This window comes from Hippocampus bargibanti, linkage group LG12 (genome assembly GCF_051943395.1).
Source record: "Hippocampus bargibanti isolate YZ-2025 linkage group LG12, ASM5194339v1, whole genome shotgun sequence".
Taxonomy (NCBI): Eukaryota; Metazoa; Chordata; class Actinopteri; order Syngnathiformes; family Syngnathidae; genus Hippocampus; species Hippocampus bargibanti.
The window spans coordinates 23,575,277-23,592,770 of record NC_142745.1 but is presented as its reverse complement, the minus strand read 5'-3'; the positions used below and the strand labels follow the sequence as shown (position 1 = coordinate 23,592,770).

Sequence of the window (17,494 nt, the reverse complement as noted above, 5' to 3'; positions counted from 1 at the left end):
CATGTTTTGGGTATTTTAGATGCTATAAAACGTTTTTCTGATGTCAGTTAGGAAACAAAAAAGTCATGTCAGTTGTCCTTTAAATAGGTGGGTTTTGAGATGGGATTTGAATTTGTAGTACGTCCTACATTATTTGAAATGAGAAAAAAACGTAAACGTACAGGTATGTACTGTGTGTGTGAGAGAGGGGGGATTCGTTTATTTGTGCGTGCGTGTCTGTGCGGGCAATCTTTTGCCGGCGCTAGGATCCAGCGGAAATCAGTGTCTTCATTGGTCTCCATCTTCCTCCAGTTACCCCCCCCCCCCCTCGCCCCACGCCCCCTCCAGACTGTTTTAAAGTCTCTGTCATACTTGGGGATCGCACGCGACTTCCTGGACGGGCGAAGAAGCGAGGCACCGCATAGTGGTTCAAAAAAAGAAGCATCGACCCTGCTTCTCGAGACGAGATTGGCCCGACAACCGAATCTTTAGAATCCGAACAGGCGCAAAGTGGAGCGACGTTGCGGTCTCGTCTCGTGCACGTCATCCATGCACGATTGTCACGCCGTCGCCGCTTGCTATGCTGATGGTCAAGAAGAATTTGGGGATGACGACGCTGGCATGCCGAGAATCTCACCTGGACCTCAGCTAGCATCATTTTGCCGTCCGTCAAATCCGCCTGGTTAGGACTCGAGACTTCCTTTTTTTAAGCAACGGCGGTGTCGCGGATTTGAGTGCCCTAAGGGGGCAAAAACTCAACACTTGTGGCTTTCCGTTATTTATTTATTTATTTTTTGTAATAATTTTGTATGTTGACTGCGCCAGTTGACAATGTGGACCTCACTGCAAACGGGTTCCTACTGCCGTTGGATTTTCTGTGGGGTCGTCGCCTCCTTGGTTTTCTTCGGGGCCGAGTGCCATTCCGGTAAGTTTCAGCCGCTTTACACTTCGATAACGAGCTTGCTTACTTGTTTTTGATGTGATTTTATTGTATTTTTTTTTGAAAGACAAATTTTGAAAAGCATTGGCGTTGACAATTCCTTCATTCAAGTCATCCAAGTGCTATTGCTTATTTATGACTCTCGGTGCTGGTCATAAGTGTAATTTCTTTTTCATGTTTGATTTGAATCGATGCAGGGACTGTCTGTCAAATGCTCCAAAGGAAGCCGCGTGCACCGCTGCCACGCGCTTGTGTGCGCGTGTGTGTGTGTCACCTGTTTGACAGTCCACTCTGGCTCAAACTCCTGCGTTTACCTTTGGTCGCGATGCGACTCACAAATCATCACCTTCTCATTTCCTGATAATAATAATAATAATAATAATAATAATAATAATAATAATAATAATAATAATAATAATAATTATTATATATATTAAATATTATAATTATTATTATTACTATTATTATTATTGTTATTACTTTTATTATATTAATAATAATAATAATCATAATAATTTTTATTTTCAGTTGTAGTAGTAGTAGTACTATTTTTATTATTATTATTATTATTATTATTATTATTATTATTACTTTTATTATATTCATAAAACTACTACTGACAAAAAAAAATATTATTAATGTTATTATTATTATTATTACTTTTATTATATTCATAATAAGAATAATGATAATAATAATAATAACATTAATAATATTTTTTTTGTCAGTAGTAGTAATCGTAGTAGTAGTAGTAGTAGTAGTAGTAGTAGTAGTAGTAATATTAGTCTTATTTTGAGCACCCTTATAACTGAATCCAGTTGTCCAGGATTGATTTACTAATACTACTACTACTACTACTACTACTACTACTACTACTACTACTACTACTACTACTAATAATAATAATAATAATAATAATAATAATAATAAATAAATAAATAATGGAAAGAGCAGTGATTGACTAATAATACTAATATGAAATAATAGTAATAATGATGATAATAATAATATGTATTATTATTATTATTATTATTATTATTATTATTATTATTATTATTATTATTACTAGTAGTCATAGTAGTAGTAGTAGTAGTATTAGTAGTAGTAGTAGTAATAGTAGTAATAGTAATATTTGTATTCTTTTGAGTGAGCATAGAAGTGAATCTAGTCGTCCAAATGAGTATTATTGTGTCAAGAGGAGTGATTGACTGTAGTCAGTTCTGTGGACGATCACCTTTCAGGTTGATGGCAGATGTCTGAACACAGGAAGCCGTTTTGTCACTTGGCCATCCAACTCACTCCACATGCATTTTAAAACCAACATTGATGCTCAAATGTTCTGTCAGTGTATAAAGTTCATTGTTTAAAAAAAAATATATTTTTCTTTTGGCACGTTCATTTTTACTTTTCTTTTTGTAAAACAAAAACAATAAATACGCCAACACATAAACACACTGAAAATCTATTGCTCTACCTTATCTATCGATCTTTCAATTTAAAATACCAACCCATCGATCGTTCAATTCATCTATGAATCAACCCTTGACATTTGACTTGTTTTGTTCATTTCATGTGGCCATTCTATAGATGGTCAAGCCTTTCTTTGCTTTCACCATTGGCATCCTGCCCCCGTCATGCTCAATTTGCGACACGATTTCTTCGATAAGAAGAAAAGGAGCGCCAGCGCAGGGCGCCGATGCGTATGTGGAACTGTTGCGGCTTGGAATTGAAGCGGATATATTTGGGACAGGAGATGTGAGACAGTCTCTTTTCGTCAATGGATGCTACAGCTGTGTGTTTGCTTTCAACATTTAGCTTGTAGTCGACGTGCACATTCCACCATGATGTCCCTGAGCCACTGGTGGAAAGACACTTTGATCCTCTCCTCTTTCATCTAGAACTGCTTCATGTAACAAAGAGGGTACAGAAAGTGCTTAAGATGAATGACACTCTGTGTCTTTGTTTTGTCATATTGTCTTTTTGTTGTCATATTATTTATTTCGTTTTTTTTTTGTGTTCTTTTGACTTCAAGACGGCGCCGCGCAAGTGGCTGCCTTTCCAGCAGCCCATGTATTTTGTTTTTCTACTTTCATTCCTTCCATCACTTTGCTGCTGTGAAATGTAAATGTCTCCACTGCGAGACTAATAAAGGCAAATCCATCCATCCATCCATCCATCCATCCATCCATCCATCCATCCATCCATCCATCCATCCATCCATCCATCCATCCATCCATCCATCCATCCATCCTTATTCTCACAAAATGTAACACAATATTCAGCCAGACTGACTGAATTATCAGAATGGATTTTCTTTCATTCGTCTCGCAGTGGAGAACTTGACATTTCACAGCAGCAAAGTGATAGAAGGATTAGAAGGAAAAAATGACCGTATTTCCTGGAATATAAGGCTTTAACGAATGACGTTGAAAAATGCTTAAAACAAATAATAATAATAATACATTTTATTTCAAGCGCCTTTTAAACCTCTCAAGGACACTTTATAATCACAGACAAGCATAGATACAATAATAAATAAAATACAATTATAAATAGAATACAATAAATAAAATATAATAATTTCATCTCATCTCATTTTCCGTACCGCTTATTCCTCATTAGGGTCGCGGGGGTTGCTGGAGCCTATCTCAGCTGTCTTCGGGCACGAGGCGGGGGACACCCTGAATTGGTTGCCAGCCAATCGCAGGGCACACAAAGACATACAACAGTCACTCTCACACTCACACCTAGGGACAATTTGGAGTGGTCAATCTGCCTGCCATGCACGTTTTTGGAGTGTGGGGGGAAACCGGAGGACCCGGAGAAAACCCACGCGGGTCCGGGGAGAACCTGCAAACTCCACACAGGGAGGCCGGACCGGGACGCGAACCGGCGACCTCTGCACTGTGAAGCCGGTGTGCTAACCACTCGACTACCGGGCCGCCCCAAAATAATAATAATAATAATAATAATAATAATAATTATTATTATTATTATTATTATTATTATTATTATTATTATTATTATTATTCAGAATCAGAATCATCTTTATTGCCAAGTATATGTAGAACACACAAGGAATTTGTTTCTGATAGAACACGCTGCACTAGTATCATCATCAAAAAATTGCCAAGTGGCACTATACAGTTCCATTTGGGCTACTGTTAAAAGAGTTCAAAGAATTCAAAGAGTTAATGGCTTGGGGGAAGAAGCTGTTTAAATGTCTGCTGGATTTGGTGCGCATGGATCGGTAGTGCCTGCCTGAGGGGAGTAGCTGGAAAAGGTGGTGGGCAGGGTGCGGAGGGTCCAGTAGGATTTTCCGAGCTCTAGTTTGGATTCTTGCAGTGTGCAAGTCCTCGAGAGTGGGTAGGGCGGTGCAAATTATTTTTTCCGCCGTCCTAACTCTCCGTTGAAGTCGGATTTTGTCCATTTTTGTGGCGGCCCCGAACCAAACGGTGATGGAAGAACACAGAATGGATTCGATGACAGCCATGTAGAAATGTTGCAGCACCTCCTGTGGCAGGCCATGCTTCTTTATTATTATTATTATTATTATTATTATTATTATTATTATTATTATTATTATTATTATTATTATTATTATTATTATTTTTATTATTATTATGAATCATTATAATTACCATATTTTCTGCTTGGCCAAAACAAACATGCGGATCAAACCTCTAAAGATGGAGGGCACTGATTTGCTGTGGCGACCCCTTGTAGGGAAAAGCCGAAAAGAAAAGAAGAAGATTTTCTGGAATATAAGGGGCACCTTCAATGAATGGCAGATTTAAAACCCTTTTCCGCACAGTAGAGCCACCTTCAACAAATGGCAGATTTTCAAACGTTTTATAAGGTGCACCGCATTATGGTGCACCTTCAATGAATGTCAGATTTTAAAAGGTTATCCATACATAAGGTACCGCATGATGTGGCGCATGGTCAGCTTTGGAAGAAATATTTTCTCGAGGTGCACCTTATCGTGCAGAGAATACACTACAGAACAAAAGGAAAAATTGGTTTCTTTTTCCTTCATAGCTTTATGAATGTGCACTGAAGCAAGCCATGATACACACCCATAAGCAGATAGCAAATATGCACTTGTTCTCACCCTGTGCCTTTTTCCCTACATGATATCTTTCTCCCAGCCGGGCTCCATATTTCATCACTGCTTTTTTGCTGAGCTGGACCGGTTTGCTCTGATGATATTGGCACTGGGTGAACAATGGAAGCTCTTTAATTGTGTGGAATGGCTCGCACACATTGCAAGCTCAAATCAGTCTGCGAGAGAAACAGAGTGAGAGAGAGATAGAGAAAGAGAGAGATACAGAGAGAGAGACAAAGAGAGAGACCGAAAGAGAGACAGAGAGAATGGCAGAAAGACAGAAAGAGACAAAGAGAGAAAGATAGAGACAAAGAGAGAGACAGAAAGAGAGAGACAGACAGGCAGGCAGAGAGAGAGAAAGAGAGAGAGACAAAGAGAGAGAGAGAGGGAGAGAGACAGAGAGAGAGAGAGACAAATAGAGGGACAGAGAGATAGAGAGAGAGACAAAGAGATAGAGAGACAAAGAGAGAGAGACAAAGACAGACAGACAGAGAGACAGAGAGAGAGAACAAGAGAGAGCGACAAAGAGAGAGAGAACGAGAGACAAAGAGAGAGAGACAGACAGACAGACAGAGAGAGAAAGAGAGAGACACAGAGAGACAGAAACCGAGAGAGAGGGGGGGGGGTGAGAGAGAGAGACAGGTTGTTTATGTTGTTGCTGTGCATCAGAGTGACGTTATCAAGGTGGACTCCAGCATCGACAATGTCCTCTTTCTTCTTGAAGTCTCAGAGAATGAAACGTTTAACCGCAAGTCTCCAAAAACTGCAGGCTGAAACCTGGGCCATGGTTGTAGGCGTCATATCCTCCCACAAGAATCGTCAGACCGGAGCTGTCTACTTTATTATTCGGCACAGAGAAAAAAAATAAAAATAACGTGCCTCTGGCCATTCGCACCACGGTCGGTTTATAACCAAACAAACAAACGTGTTGTTTTGGGGATGAAAAGTGCTGAACGTTACTACAGGCGTCTGCTGCCTGACATGGGGCATGACTTTCCCTCTCGTGTTGGCAGCATGCGGCGTCAGCACGGAGGCATCGCAACCCTGACATTGCGTCGCTCTTCCGCCCTGAATTAAAGGACAACCGACACATTTTTTTTGTTTCCTAACTGACATAAGAAAAACGTTTTATAGCATCTAAAATAGCCAAAACACGCAGGCGGATATTTTTAGTCAAATTAAAACACCAATAAAATGACTAAAAGTGTCCCAAAACTGCCACAAAATGCACTCGGAAATGGCGAAATTCACAAAGTCCCGCCCCCTTGTTCGTGACGTCAAGCCAGGATACTACATCACAAACTGCCATGGTCCAGAATCAAAACAATGGCTTCAGAACTTCAGATTCAGAGAAGATGCTTTCTTCTTACTCATCCAGTTATGAATATGATTCAAATGGTTCTGAAGAGGAAAGCATAAATATTTGCAATCGATTAAAGATGTCCTTCCGTAACAATTAGAGCCGTCTGGACTCCAATGTAGCGTCCCAGAAAATGCACAAGACGGCACACAAGCTCCGTTGGAAATGGGCTGATTTTTCCGCTGGGATTTACACCTTCTTTATGGTGTTACCGCAATTGGTAGTCTTGGTGCGGCACACAACGATTCACCATCGCGTTATTTTGGTAATTATGATTACTAGCCGTGATTATTATGATTACTAGCCAGCTGGCTATCTCGCCAGCTCGCAAGCTGGCTATCTAATTGCTATCTATTAGCTATCTGGCTCGCTCGCTAGCTATCTAGCTGGCTATCTACTCATTACACGGCTACCTAGCTCGCTGTCTATCTATTAGCTATACTGTATATTGGCCATCTATTAGGTAGGCAGCTTTTTATTTGAGTTACTTTGGGGTTGAGTGAATGCTGGCGCGTTAGTTTGCTGCTGCTCACCCACAGAAAAACTCATACTGTGACTTCGATGAAAAGGTTTCTTCAGACGTCATCTGTACTTCTTTGAAGGTGTCAGATATTTCACTTCTTAGCCAAGAAGCTTCGTCAGCAAACTAAAGTCTTATTGGTTGTTTCGGCCCTATATATAACCCTACTGTCCAGATGTGGCGGTGCCGGACTCTGCTATGATTGGTCCCTGCTCTCAGGTTGGGGGGAGCAGAGGACTAATCCCTGAGGCTCCACTGATTGCTTCTATTGTCCTGACTGACGACTGGCCTGATTTCCCAGTTTGCCGTGGTACCACCTCATCAGCATGACTAAGCCTATGTTGCCTAAGCCGAAACTACCAGTTAGACTTTAGTTTGCTGAAGAAGCTTCTTGGATAAGAAGCGAAACGTCCGACAGCTTCAAAGAAGTACAGATGACGGCTGAAGAAACCTTTTCATCGATGGACCATTCCTGTACAACTGAGAGCTTACACAGACTGATCCTGTGACTGTAAAGTGACCTTGAGAGTTTTGAAAGGCGCTTGAAATGAAATGTATTATTATTATTATTATTATTATTATTATTATTATTATTATTATTATTATTATTATTATTATTATTATTATTATTATTATTATTATTATTATATGTATTAGTATGTGTATTACTATTATTATTATTATAATATGTATTAGTATGTGTATTATTATCATGGATATAACATTTATTATTATTATTATTATTATTATTATTATTATTATTATTATTATTATTATTATTATTATTATTATTATTATTATTATTGGGCGGGCCGGTAGCCAAGTGGTTAGCACACTGGCTTCACAGTGCAGAGGTCGCCGGTTCTCGTCCCGGTCCAGCCTCCCCGTGTAGAGTTTGCATGGTCTCCCCGAGCCCGCGTGGGTTTTCTCCGGGTCCTCCGGTTTCCTCCCACATTCCAAAAACATGCATGGCAGGCAGATTGAGCACTCCAAATTGTCCCTAGGTGTGAGAGTGTGAGAGGGTGTGCACCGCCTCGTGCCCGAAGACAGCTGGGATTAGCTCCAGCACCCCCCGCCACCCTAATGAGGAATAAGCGCACCTGTGTCAAAGTCAAGGCCCACGGGCCAAATCCGGCCCGCCACATAATTTTTTTCGGCCCACGAAAGCAAATCAAACTTGTTAAATTCCATGATGATTGCAAAAATCTGAGCCAAAATTTCATATTTTTGGATGTCAACCACAATAAAAGTCATTATTCTTGACTTCAGATTTGAAAACGAGTTATTCATTAATTTGCTGTGTGCTCTATATGTAATATTTGAAGGGATTTAAACATTCTAATGGGTTCCCCAAATTCATAACGGCCCTCGAGAGGAAACCATAACTACAATGTGGCCCGCAGCAATAAAATGACTTTGACACCCCTGAATAAGCGGTACGGAAAATGGATGGATGGATTATTATTATTATTATCATTATTTTATTTATGTAGGTTTTCTTCTAATTTCGCGATCGACACTGTGTTTTCTCAGATGAAAAAAGTACCCAAAATGCATTGTGTGTCGCTTTCTCGGTCAGAGGCGTTCCCTCTGTGACGTCACTTCAGGAATCATCATCAACTCGAAAACAAGACTTCCTGAATATTCAGCGCGAGTCTTAACAGGTGAAATATAGCTATATGCGGTGGAATCTTTGTAAAATACGCTCAGTAGAAGTCATTTGAAGTGATTTTACGACTTATGGACGCAACTTGTCCGGAGGTGTCGGTTGTCCTTTAACAACTCAAGACACGTTTGGCCTACAATCTGTCACTTTCTGACGTGAAAAGGGAACGTAGGCCTGTGGCTCCATGCTCAGGAGGAAACAAAAAAACAACAACAAACAGAGCAGTCATGGTGATCTCCCCAATACCTCAACCAGCGAATCTGCCATCCCATAATACAGATCCTTCTCTCCATCCATCTCTGTCTCTTTTTGCTCTTCCTTTTCAACCTCCATCCCCTTGGATGGGAATTAATGCGTAGCACATCCACTTCTTTAACTCATTCACTGCCAGACGATGTGCAAAAAATGTGTCAGCCACCGTGGCGGTCCGTGTGGTTTGCTTCGTACCCCGAAAGCTAATTCATATTCCAAGATTATATTCTTGCAAATTTAATGTTCGTAAGGTGAACAGTTCGTGAGCTAAAATGTTCGTAAGCTGAGGTATCACTTCCTTTTGTACAATTGATTCAAGCAGGAAATGATGCTGTGTTGTCACACAAGCTCTGTAAAGATAAATAAATGTGCATCTGTGTAGGCTCTCAGTGGTCCAGGAGTCATCCATCGAGGAAAATGTTTCTTCAGCCATCCTCTGTACTTCTTTCAAGGTGTTGGACCTTTCGCTCCTCATTCGATGAGCTTCATCAGCGAACTAAAGTTGTGCTGGTAACTCTGGCCCTATATATAAATCCCTAATGGACAGGGGTGTCTGTGCCGGACCCCAGCTCTGATAGGTCCCTGCTTAGATCAGGGTGTGGCACAAGGACCTACGTCAGAGATATTCGGTGGGACACTGTGAACCGAGGCTGGAGCACAGGACAATTGTCTTTTACTGCCGGCAGGGGGATGCAGCCATTAATGACTGACGCCCAACCTCTGCAGTCCTCTGCCAAGCTATTTATTGAGAGTATATGCAAATTGAAGTGCTATATGAGTCAAACATAGTGTTCTTGATTTAAATACCACGCCCCTCAACGCCCCAACCACCAACTATAAACAACAGAACATAGACATTTTAATTGTTTTTTTTTTCCCTGAACCGATAGATTTGTAGCCTGGCTAATGACCACTTGATGTGAAGGAGTTTCCCAAGTCCTTACTTACGTCTTGTGAAGGAGTTGACCAAGTCCTAAATTCCACCCAAGGCCAGACCTCCTACATGAAGATGACAGTTTAACAGTCTGTGTCTGTTCACCTCAGATTGATCCCAGATTTTCTGCGCTTCCATTGTGGGCTTTGTGTCCCGCGGCTAACTAACCCTGAAACTTTTAAATATCCTCTATTCTGTCTATTCTCTGTCACATGAGTCAAACATTGTCTTCTCTATTTGAATACCACACCCCTGGACGTCCCAAGGACCAACATCCATAAACCAACATAAGCGTAGACATTTTAATGGGTTGTCTTTCCATGGACTGATCGATTTGCAACCTGGCTAATGAGCTCTTCCTGTGAAAATGGCCAGATTTCTTACATGAAGATGACCGTTTAACAGGCTGTGTCTGTTCACCCCAGATTGACCCCAGGTTTCTCTGTTCTTCCATTGTTGGCTTTGTGTTTGGCGGCTAACTCACCTTGAAACTTTGAAATATGATAACTTCTATTCTGTCTATCGATGAAATATCTTTATATAGATGGACCACTCCTGTACGACTGAGAGCTTACACAGACGTTCTGTCTATTCTCTTTCAACCTATCAGGGCAGTGATATCCCCAATGGACCTCTGCCTCACTCTCTTTGTCTATCTGTCTCTCTCTCTCGCCATTGTACCATTTCATTGTTTCAATCAAGTCCACTGTCACATTTTCTTGAGACTGAGGCTTCTGGTCTGTAACATTTTTCTGGATAATGCCATGTCAATTTTAGTTTGGACATTCAGGTATCAGTGAGCACTACCCATGCAACGGCGTTTATTTTCTTCACTTTTTCAGTTTTGTCTTTTCATTAGTCCATTCTAAGCATTTTGTTGCTGTACTAAACATTAAAAAATATACCCCATCTATATCTTTTTTTGTGGATTGTCTTATGAGTAGCACAAATGCAAGAAGACACTATGGCTCTTTTGGGTTTTGTTAGGTTATAATATTACAAGCCAATATTATCATTAACAGTTACCTTTAAAATTGTAACAATTCATCTCATCTCATTTTCCGTGCCGCTTATTCCTCATTAGGGTCATGGGGGTTGCTGGAGCCTATCTCAGCTGTCTTCGGGCACGAGGCGGGGGACACCCTGAATTGGTTGCCAGCCAATCGCAGGGCACACAAAGACATACAACAGTCACTCTCACTCACACCTAGGGACAATTTGGAGTGGTCAATCTGCCTGCCATGCATGTTTTTGGAGTGTGGGAAGAAACCGGAGGACCCAGAGAAGTCCGGGAAGAGCATGCAAACTCCACACAGGGAGGCCGGACCGGGACGCGAACCGGCGACCTCTGCACTGTGCAGCCTGGTGTGCTAAACACTCGACTACCAGGCCGCCCTCAATACATTGTAAGAATGAAAATTGTAAAGAGCAGTACATTGGGGAGACTAAACAAATTCTCAAAAAAATACTTTATCAACATTGCAGGGATAATACGAGTGGGCCTCAATCGACAGTACATATGCACCTAAAAGTGCTAACCACTCGGCTACCTGGCCGCCCCAATTGTAACAATTAAGAATGGAATTAAATATTTACCTTATTGCACAACAATTGGCGTGTTCGTTGTGAGAAGAATGACCAAAAAAGCCGGCAAGTAACTCACAGATAATTTATTCCTAACAATTTGATCTAATACAGAATTCTGGGTCTCAGTTCCCTGACACAGAAAATATTTATGTGCCCTCAAATCAGTAAGAGAGACAAAAATGACAAAGAAATGAAGCCCCCCTTTTGGTCCTTCCTGGCATCGAGTTCACGTCTCTGTTCCCAAGGTATTTCCCCAACCTCCAGGCGGGGTGGAAGGTAGGTCAAAAGTTGGGTCCTGCCGAGTAAGTGTTTGGTCACTTCCTTTCATCTCAGTTGTCCAGCGCTTGGCCATGTTGTTGTTTTTACACTTCCTTTATGTCCGCCAGCCGACTCACCTTCTATCTCCTGGCACCTGAAACATATGTCTCCAACCAAACACTACATCTTTGTTCTGTTATCGCTGAAAAGGTTTCTTCAGCCGTCATCTGTACATTGTTGAAGGTTTCGGACGTTTCGCTTCTTATCCAAGATGCTCCTTCAGCGAACTAAAGTCATACTGGTAGTATCGGCCCTATGTATATATCGCTAATGTCCAGACATAGCGGCACCGGACACTGCTATGATAGGTCCCTACTCTCAGGTTGGGGGGAGCAGAGGACCACTCCCTGCAGCCCCACTGATTGTTCCTGCAATCCTGACTAAGGACTGGCCTGATTGCCCCACTCCCTTCGGTATCACCTCATCAGCATTACTAATGTTGCCTAACCTATGTTGCCTAAGCAGGCTATTGCACGAACAATCCAAATTGAACCTCACCCCACCATATCGGTTTAATGAAAGATTTAGCTTTTTTTATGAAAATTGCTTCTTTTACTCCCCTTTCAAACCATCTATGTTCTTTTGCTAAGATTTTAACCTCATTGTCATCAAATGAGTGGTTGCTAGCTTTTAGGTGCATATGTACTGTCGATTGAGGCCCACTCGTATTATCCCTGCGATGTTGATAAAGTCTTTTTTTGAGAATTTGTTTAGTCTCCCCAATGTACTGCTCTTTACAATTTTCATTCTTACAATGTATTGAGGGCGGCCTGGTAGTCGAGTGTTTAGCACACCAGGCTGCACAGTGCAGAGGTCGCCGGTTCGCGTCCCGGTCCGGCCTCCCTGTGTGGAGTTTGCATGTTCTCCCCGGACCCGCGTGGGTTTTCTCCGGGTCCTCCAGTTTCCTCCCACACAAACATGCATGGCAGGCAGATTGACCACTCCAAATTGTCCCTAGGTGTGAGTGTGCTGTCACATGAGTCAAACATTGTCTTCTCTATTTGAATACCACACCCCTGGACGTCCCAAGGACCAACATCCATAAACCAACATAAGCGTAGACATTTCAATGGGTTGTCTTTCCATGGACTGATCGATTTGCAACCTGGCTAATGAGCTCTTCCTGTGAAAATGGCCAGATTTCTTACATGAAGATGACCGTTTAACAGGCTGTGTCTGTTCACCCCAGATTGACCCCAGGTTTCTCTGTTCTTCCATTGTTGGCTTTGTGTTTGGCGGCTAACTCACCTTGAAACTTTGAAATATGATAACTTCTATTCTGTCTATCGATGAAATATCTTTATATAGATGGACCACTCCTGTACGACTGAGAGCTTACACAGACGTTCTGTCTATTCTCTTTCAACCTATCAGGGCAGTGATATCCCCAATGGACCTCTGCCTCACTCTCTTTGTCTATCTGTCTCTCTCTCTCGCCATTGTACCATTTCATTGTTTCAATCAAGTCCACTGTCACATTTTCTTGAGACTGAGGCTTCTGGTCTGTAACATTTTTCTGGATAATGCCACCTCAATTTTAGTTTGGACATTCAGGTATCAGTGAGCACTACCCATGCAACGGCGTTTATTTTCTTCACTTTTTCAGTTTTGTCTTTTCATTAGTCCATTCTAAGCATTTTGTTGCTGTACTAAACATTAAAAAATATACCCCATCTATATCTTTTTTTGTGGATTGTCTTATGAGTAGAACAAATGCAAGAAGACACTATGGCTCTTTTGGGTTTTGTTAGGTTATAATATTACAAGCCAATATTATCATTAACAGTTACCTTTAAAATTGTAACAATTCATCTCATCTCATTTTCCGTTCCGCTTATTCCTCATTAGGGTCATGGGGGTTGCTGGAGCCTATCTCAGCTGTCTTCGGGCACGAGGCGGGGGACACCCTGAATTGGTTGCCAGCCAATCGCAGGGCACACAAAGACATACAACAGTCACTCTCACTCACACCTAGGGACAATTTGGAGTGGTCAATCTGCCTGCCATGCATGTTTTTGGAGTGTGGGAGGAAACCGGAGGACCCGGAGAAAACCCACGCGGGTCCGGGGAGAACATGCAAACTCCACACAGGGAGGCCGGACCGGGGACCTCTGCACTGTGAAGCCGGTGTGCTAACCACTCGGCTACCTGGCTGCCCCAATTGTAACAATTAAGAATGGAATTAAATATTTACCTTATTGCACAACAATTGGCGTGTTCATTGTGAGAGGAATGACCAAAAAAGCCGGCAAGTAACTCACAGATAATTTATTCCTAACAATTTGATCTAATACAGAATTCTGGGTCTCAGTTCCCTGACACAGAAAATATTTATGTGCCCTCAAATCAGTAAGAGAGACAAAAATGACAAAGAAATGAAGCCCCCCTTTTGGTCCTTCCTGGCATCGAGTTCACGTCTCTGTTCCCAAGGTATTTCCCCAACCTCCAGGCGGGGTGGAAGGTAGGTCAAAAGTTGGGTCCTGCCGAGTAAGTGTTTGGTCACTTCCTTTCATCTCAGTTGTCCAGCGCTTGGCCATGTTGTTGTTTTTACACTTGCTTTATGTCTGCCAGCCGACTCACCTTCTATCTCCTGGCACCTGAAACATATGTCTCCAACCAAACACTACATCTTTGTTCTGTTATCGCTGAAAAGGTTTCTTCAGCCGCCATCTGTACATTTTTGAAGGTTTCGGACGTTTCGCTTCTTATCCAAGATGCTCCTTCAGCGAACTAAAGTCATACTGGTAGTATCGGCCCTATGTATATATCGCTAATGTCCAGACATAGCGGCGCCGGACACTGCTATGATAGGTCCCTACTCTCAGGTTGGGGGGAGCAGAGGACCACTCCCTGCAGCCCCACCGATTGTTCCTGCAATCCTGACTAAGGACTGGCCTGTTTGCCCCACTCCCTTCGGTATCACCTCATCAGCATTACTAATGTTGCCTAACCTATGTTGCCTAAGCAGGCTATTGCACGAACAATCCAAATTGAACCTCACCCCACCATATCGGTTTAATGAAAGATTTAGCTTTTTTTATGAAAATTGCTTCTTTTACTCCCCTTTCAAACCATCTATGTTCTTTTGCTAAGATTTTAACCTCATTGTCATCAAATGAGTTGTTGCTAGCTTTTAGGTGCATATGTACTGTCGATTCAGGCCCACTCGTATTATCCCTGTGATGTTGATAAAGTCTTTTTTTGAGAATTTGTTTAGTCTCCCCAATGTACTGCTCTTTACAATTTTCATTCTTACAATGTATTGAGGGCGGCCCGGTAGTCGAGTGGTTAGCACACCAGGCTGCACAGTGCAGAGGTCGCTGGTTCGCGTCCCGGTCCGGCCTCCCTGTGTGGAGTTTGCATGTTCTCCCCGGACCCGCGTGGGTTTTCTCCGGGTCCTCGAGTTTCCTCCCACACAAACATGCATGGCAGGCAGATTGACCACTCCAAATTGTCCCTAGGTGTGAGTGTGAGAGTGACTGTTGTATGTCTTTGTGTGCCCTGCGATTGGCTGGCAACCAATTCAGAGTGTCCCCCGCCTCGTGCCCGAAGACAGCTGAGATAGGCTCCAGCAACCCCCGCGACCCTAATGAGGAATAAGCGGTACGGGAGATGAGATGAGATGAGATGAGACAATATATTGAATAAACTACATTACTTTGTTTTTCATTTGGCAGCCTATCTTTTGGATGCACTAATTTTTTGCCTTGAAGTGTTTATCGGTTTAAAATAAGTAGGAATTTTGTGTTGCCAAAGTACTCTTTGTAGTTTTTCAGAAATTCCTGCAATGTAAGGTACTGCTACTCCTCTCATTTTTGTATCTTCAGAATTTTTGGTTTCATTCCCTATTATTTCTTTCTGACATTTGTTAAACGACCACTGAGGGGGTACCCACAGTTCGTGAGTGCTCTCCTGATATGTTTTGTCTCCTTTTCTCTGCCTTCGACACTTGTAGGTATTAGTTCTGTTATCTGTATTTGTTATGTTATCTATCTATTACAAGCAAAGCAATATTTATACTGATTAAACTTACTATTTTAAAGTTTATATTGAGCAATGTTTTATATGGGCTAAATAAATGTGCAGTGATACCTCGGTTCACGAACTTTTCGGTTTACGAACATTAAATTTATAAAAAATTTACCTTGGCATACAAACCTTTTTTTGGGATATACACGGTGTTGCCTCAATGAGTGTCGTTCGCGAACGAGCCCGTTCTTCTAACAACAAAAAGCCAGCCGACTGTTTTTGTCCTCTATTCCCCGCCCCCAGTCTTTGGTTAAAGCCATGTGATTGGTTAAGAACACAGCAGTGAGGGGAGGTGGTTTAAACATTAAAGAGACAGGCAGACAACAGAGAAAATGGATTTCAACTTTGATAGTTCAAAGGCAGAGTGTAGACTGCAAGGTTAAAGTTCCCATCAATCAGGCTCCACAAATAACCCACACAAGCCATCTGTACACTTGATGCAAAAATCTATCAACCCAGATAAACAGAACACAATTGATGAGGAACTAGATAAACTTATCACAGAGAAAGCAACTACATGGGATCATTCCTCAAGCTGGTGAAAGAAGAAGCCTACGTTCCTCATCAAGCGTTGAATGCTGATGAAAGCGGCCACTCCATTCCATCAATCCATCAACGACCATCACAAAGGTAAATAAAACGACTTTATTATATAGTACAGTTTATTTCTTTTATTATACTACCATAGCACATTTATTATACATAAAATAAGGTATATTTTGTGTAGTTTTAAAGGATAACCGACAACATTTTTTGTTTCGTAACTGACATCAGAAAAACATTTTACAGCATCTAAAAACCCAAAACACTGACAAGCTGTCAGTCAGGCCGGTGAACCTGAGGCGCGGCGACACCAAACAAACAGCTAAAGGTGATCAGAGCAGAAAATGGAGGACAGAAACAAATCGACACGGTGTGAAAGACCACATTGGGTCCATCCAGATTGCAACCGGCGACTCCATCAGGTTGTTTTAGCCTCTTTCAGATTCCAATTGACGGCAAATCCCCGAAAGTGAGACAGCTAAAGTCTGCCAGGTGGCCATTTGTATTTCTTTCTTTCTTTCTTTTGGCCAAAGGTGCCCTGTCAGGACTTTCAGACACTTTGTGTTCATTTGTCAGACCTGATAGGTGGCCATTCAGTCTCAAACGGTGACAGCTCTCCGATACACCGCTGAAAGGTGTAGATGGGTGTTCCTGCCATTTCCCAGAACACTTTTTCATCTGGAATGGGGGAAATGTACTTCACTCGCCTCCCATCACTCATTCCGGCTGACAGGGTTAGAAGCAACGACGTCCACCCTCTGAAAGCTAGAAGCAATGTTTCCAACTCACAATAGGCAGTGAAACTATGTATTTTAGTTGACACGTTTTTGCCACATATTTTATAATAATAATAATAATAATAATAATAATAATAATAATAATAATAAGAAGAAGAAGAAGAAGAAGAAGAAGAAGAAGAAGAAGAAGAAGAAGGAGAAGGAGAAGGAGAAGATGGCGACGAAGAAGAGGAATACATTTCATTTGTAGAGCTTTGTTCCAGCTTCGGCTGTTGTTAAATAATAATAATAATAATAATAATAATAATAAATTTAATTTCGTAGCACCTTTCAAAACTCTCAAGGTGACTTTACAGGATCATTTTTTCTGCGGGTAAGAAGCGACAGCCACATGCGCCAGCGTTCACTCAACCCGGAAGTAACTCAAATAGATAGAAAGCTTAACAGATAGCTGATAGATAGCCAGCTAGACAGTTAGTTAACTAGCTAGATAGCCATATAGCTAATGAATAGCCAGATAT

General features: G+C 41.7%; 1 protein-coding gene across 1 annotated transcript in view; it reads left to right on the top strand.

Moving 5' to 3' along the window:
• The first annotated feature begins 359 nt into the window (after positions 1–359).
• LOC148890929 (receptor-type tyrosine-protein phosphatase gamma-like) overlaps positions 360–17,494 on the top strand; it is a 236,711-nt gene continuing 219,576 nt past the window's right edge. Inside the window, exon 1 of the mRNA XM_089010725.1 lies at positions 360–904. Within this exon, the coding sequence (XP_088866851.1) occupies positions 811–904 (94 nt within the window). The 5' untranslated portion in view covers positions 360–810. The remainder of the gene's footprint in view (positions 905–17,494) is intronic.